At 38.2% G+C, this 10916-nt stretch overlaps 1 protein-coding gene across 1 annotated transcript in view; it reads left to right on the top strand.

Moving 5' to 3' along the window:
- The first annotated feature begins 2762 nt into the window (after window positions 1–2762).
- Herc1 (HECT and RLD domain containing E3 ubiquitin protein ligase family member 1) overlaps window positions 2763–10916 on the top strand; it is a 140416-nt gene continuing 132262 nt past the window's right edge. The window contains exon 1 of the mRNA XM_010641197.3: window positions 2763–3714. Coding sequence (XP_010639499.1) covers window positions 2785–3714 — 930 coding nt within the window. The 5' untranslated portion in view covers window positions 2763–2784. The remainder of the gene's footprint in view (window positions 3715–10916) is intronic.

Below are 10916 nucleotides of genomic sequence, written 5' to 3'. Positions count from 1 at the left end.
GCTTGCAGCAAGGGATAGATGGAAGTACTTTTATGTACTTTGTACAGTAATGGTATTTGGTAAAGACTTAACCATGTTTCCCCCAAAATAAGATCTAGCTGGAAAATAATCAGCCTTGAAAACTAGAGATAAAAAACGCCAGCCCCAATCAGCCCAACCTTGCCTTACCTGCCTAACAGAGTAACCTCTGATCAAGAGAATAGTGATGGCAGGTAAGGCAGTACTGATATCCTGGGAAAAGAGATTTCTAGTCTGAGAAAATAGGGACTGTTCTGTATGTCCAGGAAATAGCAAGGAGTCCAGTTGTCTACAGCCGAGTAAACAGGTAAGCAGGAGATGAGGTCAGTGGTAGGGAAGGCTGTGCTGTGTATAGCCTATTGGCTATTTTAAGGGTAAAGCTTACTAATCTGAGAGGGGAAGCTGTTGAGGGGTTTTAAGCAGAATGAAATAATCTCTTGCACACATGTATTTCAGTTACTGTTTTTTCAGTTCTAGAGTATCCATTTTACTTTTTAAGAATTTTATAACCCTCTGGTGAATTTTTCCATCTTTTCATCTGCGTTATCCATTTATAATGACTTAAAGTTGGATTACTTTTAGATCTGGGTTCTTAGCGTATGGAATGATATCAACTTCTAGGCATGCTCAGTAATTCTGTATTAAATTCCTAGCATTGTGTATAAAAGTTACATAATCTTTCACCAATAGGCAGTTAGAGGGAGCGCTGAGTAAAAGTTCCTTTGTAGTTTTGGTAAGGCTCAGATTCCCTTTAATTTGCTTAGCTTCTAGGTGCTAGCCCTTCAGAGTTTTCATTTAAGAACCTGGCATGTTTACTGGGGTCCTTTGCATGGCTGTTCCTGAGTTTAAATCTCTTATCTCCTTAACATGGCAGTGCCCCCTGCTATTCTTTTTAGGGACTTTCTGCTTAGTTACTTAGCCTTCTGTCATATGTAGCTTTAGAATCTAGCAGACATCCTAAGAGGGACAAGTTCCCCATCTTTCTCTTCAAATTCTAATCCTAGATTCTCAGGTCCCCAGTTTTGTTTTGTGAGCTCAATATAACCAAAAGCTTTGGTAGTTTATCTTTAAGCAGTTACTGTCTGAATAGGCAGATTTTGATTCTCAGCCTCCTACTCTATGCTTAGAATTGGCAGATATACCCGAGGGAAAAGCAACTTCACAATGTCAGCTTACCTCTCTGTAATTCCTTCCTCCCTACTGTCATTATTCAGTTGCCTGGTTTCCTTCAGTATTCTCCAGTGCTTTTAAACAGATTACAAAAACTATCTGTACTTTCTAGTTATTCTTGGCCAGAGCATTGGTGTCCTAAGCACTTTTTGTGTCTCTGGGACAAAATATCTGACACTTGCAACTTAAAGAGGGTAGGTTTATTTGGGCTCATGTTTCAGCCTTCTCAGTCCTTGCATGGGCTGCGGCTACAGGCAGAAGCAGCATGGAGGAAGGCACTTGTGGACAAAAGCTGCTCACCTTATGGCAGACAGGAAGCAGAAAATTAAGGAGAAATGAAATAAGCCCTTCCATGTCATGCCTATAGTGACCTACATCTTCCCACTTCCATATAGCAAGTCAGTTGTATTGCCCTCATAATCCAGTCATCTTCTAAACACATGATGCTGTACTGGTGGTATAGGGGTGTGCATAACTGCCTTCCAAACACTTGATGCTTTGGGGGTCATTATAGATACAAACCATAATAATTGGTCTGTCTCAAAGCTACTCCGTCTGACTCAGAAGAGACGCCTGACTTAAACTTCAGAAGCTTCATTTACCTACTTCATTGAAATAGGCAGTAGTGGGGGTAAAGGTTGAAAGCAGATAAACCCCTAGTGAGGCTCTTTCAGTGACCCCTGAGTTGATGGCTTAGACCAGGGTTGTAGTAATGGAGTGGGAAAGCTAGTTGGGTTATGGATATATTTTGTGACAATAGGGTTCACCAATGGAATTTGGAGTGTCAGAGAGGAAGGACTCAATGAAGGCCCTCAAGGATCTAAGATGGTGGCAAACCAATCGCATGCATGTTGTTTTTCTTTTAAGACAAAAGATGTTAATGTATGAATTGTTTTTTCTAAACTAACACCTCAGTATTAAGATTTAATTGCAGTGTTGGTACTTTGCGATGAATAAGTGGGTTTTGGGTTGTGGGTTGGGCGCTCATCTCTAAAAGAGTCATCATCATTGATCTAGGAGGATGATGGATTGCTATTTATTGAGATGAAGAAGTCTCCAGGAGGAACAGGTTTGAGTTCTAAGGTGGTTATGGTAGATTAGGAGTTCAAGTTTAGATATGTAGACTTCGAAATGCCTGTTAGGTATCCTTGTGGTAAGGCAAAGAGAGTACTGTAATTGTATGTATGAGTTCAGGGAAGAGTTCTAGGTTGGAGATGAAAATTTGGGAGTCACTGTGATATCAGAATCTAAAGGGAAAAGGAACAAGTGAAGAAATCACTATTAAAAAAATTTTTTTTTAAATTTTGGAAATTTAGATGGATAGGAAAGTTGCAAAGATTGTTAAGGAAAGTTTCTATAGGCCTTCACCTATTTCTCCCTAACGTTAATAAAACCACGAATTTATCAAAGTTAAAATATCAACATTGATACAGTACCATGAATTCAACTTCAGACTTCATTTTCCTTTCACTAATTTGAAATCATTAACTGTAGTATAAGATGGAAGTTTAGAAACATTTTATAAATCATCTGTACAAGTTTTTGATTGTTTTTTCTTCTCCCTGTATAGGACTAATGGCTGAAGAATAAATCAACATGGCAACTATGGTTCCACCAGTGAAATTGAAATGGCTCGAACACCTGAACAGCTCCTGGATTACAGAGGACAGTGAATCTATTGCTACAAGAGAAGGAGTTGCTATCCTGTATTCTAAACTAGTTAGCAATAAGGAAGTAGTACCTTTGCCCCAACAAGTTTTATGTCTCAAAGGACCACAGTTGCCAGACTTTGAACGTGAGTCTCTTTCAAGCGATGAACAGGACCATTATTTGGATGCCCTTCTTAGCAGCCAGCTAGCGCTAGCAAAGATGGTCTGTTCAGATTCTCCTTTTGCAGGGGCACTTCGAAAACGACTGCTTGTACTCCAGCGTGTCTTTTATGCACTTTCTAATAAATACCATGACAAAGGCAAAGTGAAACAGCAGCAGCATTCTCCGGAGAGCAGCTCTGGTTCAGCAGATGTCCATTCTGTTAGTGAACGACCTCGGTCAAGCACTGATGCACTTATAGAAATGGGCGTTCGAACTGGTCTAAGTTTATTATTTGCACTTCTGAGACAAAGCTGGATGATGCCTGTGTCAGGACCTGGCCTTAGTCTTTGCAATGATGTTATTCATACTGCAATTGAAGTTGTGAGCTCCTTGCCGCCATTATCTTTAGCAAATGAAAGCAAGATTCCTCCTATGGGATTGGACTGCTTATCACAAGTAACAACATTTCTTAAAGGAGTAACTATTCCCAATTCTGGGGCAGACACTTTAGGTCGTAGATTAGCTTCTGAGTTGCTGCTGGGTTTAGCAGCTCAGCGAGGCTCATTGCGGTATCTTCTTGAATGGATAGAAATGGCTTTGGGGGCTTCAGCAGTTGTAAATACCATGGAGAAAAACAAACTTCTGTCAAGCCAAGAAGGAATGATCAGCTTTGACTGCTTTATGACTATATTAATGCAGATGAGGCGTTCTTTGGTATGTACTATAAATGTCAACTTTAAAATATGTAACAATTTTTGGAAAAGTGAATCCAGCTTTTAGTGAATTAGTGGTAATAGTAAATGAGTTGAAAGTTCTTCTGGTGTTTGATAGGTTAATTAAATATTTTATGTACTTTGCATGAAGAAACTCATACATGTTGATACGTAAGGATAGGCCAATTGGTACAGAGTTAAGGCCACTGGATTAGGAGGCAGGTTTGTGGTTTTAGTTTCAAGATTTATGTGAATTTGGGAAGTTCATTTAACTTCTGTGTGTTTATAAACTCATGTAAAATGAGGGACTTCACTGAGTTAGTATGGAAGTCGTTGTAAAACACTTGCAATTCCATTCTTCCCGATTTTTGTTAATCACTTACAGTATGCCAAGTATTATTCTAGGCCCTGGGGACGTACCCCTGTGGATATAGTTTCTGCCTTCATAGAGCTAACAGTTTGGTAGGGTAAGTCAGGCAACACGTATATAATTTCAAATCACGAGAAGTTCTAAGAAGAAAACCAAGGGAATGAAAGAGGGAATAGAAGGGAATAGACTCGGGGGAGAGGTTGTGAGGTGAAAGGTGTGCTATTTCAAGTAGTGCCATGAAGGAAGGACTGAGTCGCAACATTTGAGTAGAGATCTGAAAGAAGGGAAGTGATGAGCTGAGCAGGAGTCTGGAAAGAGTATGTCGTCAGAGGAAACTGCTTGGCTATGATAACCTTGGATGCCATATTCAAGAATAAACAGCATAATACAGTGTAGTATAATCAATTTCAGGAATTTTTAAGACTGAAATGTAGTAACTGTGAAAACGAAGGATAGGGCTGGGAATTTAGCTCAGTGGTTCTGCCGCCTGCCTTGCAAGCACAAGGACCCAAGTTCGAGCCCCAGTACCCAAACAAACAAACCAAAAAAAAAAAACCAAAAAACAAGCAAACAATAAAAAAGCTATGTTTAAAAAAAAAGGATAAAAATTTGAATATTAAAATACTCAAATAAAACTCAAGTAAAACTCAAATACTTTTAAGCTGACTTAATTTCAGTTAGGTTACGTTGTCAGTCTTCTTTTGGTGTCTTTTATTGTCACATTTCAACTGACAAATTTATTTAGTTAAAACAACTAATTATATCACTTGTGTATTATGTGTCTCAAGTTTTTCCTCCAAACAAGTATAGTGTGAAGCTTTTGAATTAATACGAATGTTTCATTAAAAAACACTATGTTGAATTTATTTTTAAAACAGAGACATTTAAAAGTGTTATGTAAGTTGTTTGTATATATGAAATCAATTGTAAATACTGGATCATTTTTTACAAAAATTTTTCCATTTTTTGTAATTTTATCATGTGTAAGTACTTAAAGATTTTTAGATTATAAAAATCTATGAAATTTGGATTTCTAAGTGGTAAATAAATATAAAGCAAAAGCACGCAGTGATTTTGGGATATGGAATGTTGACACAGTCTTCTTATCTTCACTTGAGGTGATCTAGGAAGTGGGATGCCTGTGATCTAGGAAAGTCTTCAGATAACAGCTGGGGTAGGCAGTTTGCCCCTTTGTGTTTTCTTAGTCTCACTTGCACATCTGTTTTTCTAATTTTGTTTCCTGATTCTTACTACTTTCTGGTAACATTCTCTTTATACTGCTCCAAATCTGTAGTGTTGTTTAATAACCTAAATAATGTATCTGTTCATGGTCATATGTTAATATTTTGTGAAAGTCACTTAATTCCTCATTTTACAGGCGATTTATTTTGCATTGCCTTTGTTACAAAAAAAGTATTGAACTTGGTATGGTGGCGTGCACCTGTAATCCTAGCACTAGGGAAGCTGAGGTAGGAGGATCATGAGTTTCAGGCCAGTCTGGGCTACATAGTTAGACCCTGTCTCAAAAAATCAAAACCAAACAACCCACCCAAAAGATATTAGCACAATGTAATCATATGATTATGTACTTGTCCATGGTATATTTCCTTCTTGAACAAAATACTATGTACCTTGAGTCACAGGCTTCTTCCCTACCTTATTATCTAAGGTTTTATCCTAAATATCCTTCTTACATGGAAGGGGTTACTCCAGGAACTACTGATTGATAGTTTAAATTGCTCTACAAATTTAAGAAATCTTTACAATGTGTGTGTGTGTGTGTATAGACACACCTACCTATATAATGTGTTTTATTCTTCATTTAATTAGCCTGTAATATTCCATCTTGTTCTTTTTTTTCTTTTTATTTTTATTTTTTGGCTTTTTCCTTTACTACTTCATACTGCCTGGAATAAGGGAGAAGGAAAGCCCACTTTTGTTGAGTTCCTGTTACCAGCTTTACATTGCTCTTTCATTCAATTATCATGTTAACTCTGAGAAGTGTTAATTACCCTAACCTTGAAGATGAAACAACTGTGTTAGCTTGGATTTACAAATCTATTGAGCAACAACAGTGTAATATAACATGCACTTCTGATTTAAGCACTTAATAGGTATAATGTTAAATAACTTACAATGCTGAGTCTGTCTGAAAAGCTTATGATTTTTCTGACTATCCTATGCAGTTTTTATACCATTTATGTTAAATTTATTCATTTTTCCTACTAATGACTATTGTAAAGTAGATGTAAAATATAATGTTTATTTATTTATTTTTTTAATTGCTGTATTTTCAGTTTTATCTCCACTTGGGTGCTCATTCTACCAAGTATACCTAGTAAGGAGTCATCTACCAACTGAAGACTTCAGGGCTCCAAGGCCACAGAGAACCCTATACCAAATGTAGCTCCTTGTTGGGCCGGTGGTGCTCCAGAAAACTGTATTGCTTTCCCTGGAATTCTGGTTCTACTCTGGGGAAGAATTTTGTGTGTTCGATTTAGTTTGGCTGTCTCACAGTTGCCTCAGGCTTGTGTTAGATATAGTTTAAATTAAAACTCCTATTTGTTTTAGGGGAAAGGAATGGTTATTTAAATGAATTTTGTTACTGTTCTTTGTGTGGTAGATGATTGAGTCTGATGCTTTTGGTCTCCAGAACTGAATTTTCTTGCCCTTTACTGTGTAGTCTGAGAACTCAGCAAATATGTGACCCACACCTGGTACATTAGACCCAATGTGGTGTGAATGTCCCTGCCATGAGTTTCTTGGCCCCCTGAATGACTGGATCAGGATTTAAGCTGTAAGATAGAGAGATAGGCACGTAACCGTCAGTTAAGTCCCTGGCCAACATCTAACAGAGTAAATTCAATTATATTTATTAGTGGTATTCTTAAAGTCAGCTACTGAAGTATATATTTGAGTAGCACATATATAATACTCTTTATGTTTAAATAATTGTAGGGGGAAAATACAGTTATTCATACTATAATGTAAGTGTACATCTTCAAATTCTAAAAAATAAACCATAATATAATGCTGTTGGATGTTTGCTGGGCACTGTGTTCCAAATATTGTTAGGTGCTGGGTTAAAAAGCATCATTGCCGGGCTGGGGTTTAGCTCAGTGGTTCCGCTGCCTGCCTTGCAAGTGCAAGGTCCCAAGTTGGATCCCCAGTACCAAAAAAAAAAAAAAGCATCAGTGCTTTTAGGTGGTTTGTAATTTAATGGAACAGGGGTGCAATTTAATTTCAAATTAAAGATAATGTGCTGCCGAGTAAAGATCTGCCTTGGGAGGAGGTTAGTGGACATGAGTTGGCTGGAAGGAATGAGGCAGAATCTGCCTTATGAGGTAAGGATCTTGACATCAGTTTAGAGGTAGGAATTTGCCCACTGATGAAGTGCATGAGTCGGAGTAGCTGGGGAAAGGAAGACCAAAGTTCACAAAGTGGCCAGGGTGTGGGAGAGCAAGCTCCTGAGTGTGTGGGATAGAATGGGATGAGATGAGGCTGTGAACTAGGCAGGCTCTGTATCCCATGCTATAGGGTTTAGGGACTTCATTCATAGGTAGTGGGGAGTCAGTCACTGAGGCAATTTTGGGTTAAAAACAGAACCTTAAGGAAATATACTCCCTCTAGTTACATGTCCTTGTGCGAATACTTTAGACAAATATAGGGGGAGAAGGTGATGTGTTATTTTGGTTTTTTTTGAGACAGGGTCTCACTATGTAGTTGAGACTGACCTGGAACTCACTATGTAGCCCAGGCTGGTCTCAAACTCACAGCGATCCTCCTGCCTCAGTCTCCCGAGTGCTGGGAGTACAGGCGTGCACCACCACGCCTGATGTGTTATTTTGGATGGTAGTTATTTAAGACAAAGGTAATTAAATGAATACTTTTGAAATCACAACTTTATGTTACTTCTATTTTTACTTGGACAGTTATACTTATCATATATTAATGGTATATGAAGTCACACATTTAATGAACTATATTTTCCACAACTTAATTTTTTTAAAAAATACATAGTTTTTGCTATTTTTTAATAATGTAGCATACTTATGAAACATACTGTAGTATGAATTCTGTGTATAGTGAATTGAGAGATGTCTTTGAGCCTGACTAGAGTAGAGGCATCGTCAACTGTTGACTTTTCTTGGGAAAGAAAATAAATCAGTGACAATTTGTGTTACAGAGAATTTTCAGGGTATATAACTATTACTTTAGTTTTTGTTTTATTTTGTTTTTTTCAGTGTTGGGGATCAAACCTGAGTCTTTACACCTGCTAGACAAGTGCTGTACCTAAACCATACCCCAGCCCTGGTTTAATATTTTTAAATTTAGCAAGAATTTAATAAAGGCTCCTAGTATTTTCTATTCTTTTTCATTGTACACAGTGTCAATTATTACTGCTACCAGTTTTGATATCTTACTAAGTATTAGCAAGTGTGCTAAATGTACATGAGTTCAGTTAGTCTTCCAATCTTGTCTAAAGATGAAATACCCTTCAGTCCCATGGCCAGTAAGTGATGGAGCCTAGATTTAAACCTAGATTGGTCACTGTTGCTGTTTTCAGCATTTTCCTAGAAAAAATATAAAAGAGGGATTATGATGGCCTTGGTGCCAGCTCTAGAAGGTTACAGCAGTTTCCTCACCCCTTGATTTAGTGATCACTATAAGGGGTCTTTAAGTAATGGAGCCACTGAGCACAATTGTGTTTTCCCCAGAAATGCTGCACAGCTAATTAAAGAATTTAGAGAGGTTACGGCAAAGTATTTGCTGCTATAGCAACACATTGTGTGTCTAGGGACTAGTTTGTGTGTGTGTGTGTGTGTGTGTGTGTGTGTGTGTGTTTAAGCCTTAGCCTTTTGTGTGATTCTAGCCTTCCAAGTCAAAGTATGAACTTCCGTGGTAGCATGGGCATCACCTGGGATTTGTTAGAAATGCAGACTCTTGTTAGTTGTGGTGGTGCACACCTGTAATTCCAGCTACTTGGGAGGCTGAGGTAGCAGGAGCACAAGTTTAAGCCCAGCTTGGGCAATTTAGGGAGACTTCTCTCACCCCTAGTCTCAAATAAAAAGGCTAGAGATACAACTCAGTGCTAGAATGCCCTTTGCTTTGATTCTCAACACTGAAAAAAGAAAAAAGCAGAATCTCAGGCCTCCTCTGTACTTACTGAATCAGATCTGTATTTTAACAAGATCTCCAGGTAATTAATGTGTGCATTAAAACTTGGGAAGCACCGCCTTAAGTAATTAAGAAAAAGTGAGTTGGCAACAGCAGGTGACCCAACAATAACAGAAATGGTTAATCTGGACACAGTGGCGCACACCCATAATTCCAATTATTTGAGAGGCTGAGATAAGATCACAAGTTCAAGGAAATGTAGGGATCCTGGTTACTCTGTCTAGGAAAGAAAAAAAGAAAAATGTAAGGAAGGAAGGAAGGAAACAGGGAGGGAGAGAGAGGAGAAAAAAATAGCTGAGTAGAACCAAAAATGTAAAAGATAAGCATGTGCTGTGATTGGAAGAATTTGATTAGCTATTGACAGCAAGTGAACGAAAATAGTTAAGAATGGTAATTAATGATGGGGTGGGGATGACAGAGACCAGAGACCATGATGACAGGCTTTCACCTTTTTTTTTTTAATGGTGGTGCTGGTAATTGAACCCAGGGCCTCATGCAGGTCGAGCAAGTGTTCTATCACTGACCTTCACTCTTAACCCAAACTTTACATTTAAAATTTATAAGGACTTTTGAGAAATAAGAAAGGGAGCCTTCTGTCAAGAGAAGACACTGAACTTCTATTTACCTTTGCTGGGATAAGGGAAGTGGTACCAAAAGGCCGTTTACCAGAGCTTCATTGCAAGAGTTTTTTGTTTGTTTTTACTTTTCTTTCTCTAGTACTAGAGATTTATCCTAGGGCATTTGCACTGAGCTGCATCCCCAACCTGTTTTTAAATTTTGAGTCAGGGTTTTGCTGAGTTGGGACATTTCCCAGGCTGGGTGCAAATTTTTGATCCTCCTTCCTCAGAGTCCCACAGTGCAGGAATCAGAGGTGTGCAACACCACACCTGGCTCCATTGCAGGAGGTTTTGAAGGCAGAAGTGAACTGTCAGAAGAAAAGTTCTGTACTGTAACAGCTATTGGAGAACTCTCTAAAATGATTCCTATTTGAGTGATTTGAAGGTGCTTGACACACGTTATCTTCCCAGAAGATTTAGGTTGATAAAAATTTCACCATTATATCTGGGTGCAGTGGTGTGTGCCCTCAGCCCTAGCTATTCATGTGACTGAATCAGGAGGGGTGGGTGAGCATTGGAGTTTGAGGCCGTTCTGGGCAACGTAGCCAGACCATGTCTTAAAAAAACAAAAAGCAAACTTTAAGTTAATTTTCTTGGTGGAATAGGCAGAGGGCAGATGAATATGTAGAACAACAACCAAACCCTGCAAAACTTTAATATGTTATGAAACTTTAAAAATTCTAAGCTGGGTATGGTAGCACATGTCTGTAATCCTAGCACTCTGGGAGGCTGAGGCAAGAGGATTGCAAGTTGGAGCCCATCCTGGGCAATTTAATAAATTAGCAAGACCTTGTATCAAAATTTAAAAGGAATGGGAATGTAGGTCAGTGACTCTGGATTCAATCCCCAAAAAGAAAAAAAAATTCTAACTAAATACTAAAATACTATGGCTATTTTGTTTGAGAGCATTGATTGGGATTTTTTTATTTGATTCAAAATATTGAGATTTCTTTTATTATGGAATTATAAATTTGTAAGTTGAAAATAATTTGAATTAATAAAAGCATAGAACCTTACAGTTGTATGGGTCTTGCAAGG

The sequence above is a fragment of the Fukomys damarensis genome, unplaced genomic scaffold (genome assembly GCF_012274545.1).
Source record: "Fukomys damarensis isolate Sample0158 unplaced genomic scaffold, DMR_v1.0_HiC HiC_scaffold_25, whole genome shotgun sequence".
Lineage (NCBI taxonomy): Eukaryota > Metazoa > Chordata > Mammalia > Rodentia > Bathyergidae > Fukomys > Fukomys damarensis.
The sequence above is the reverse complement of the archived record's forward strand: the minus strand, read 5'-3'. Positions and strand labels throughout refer to the sequence as shown.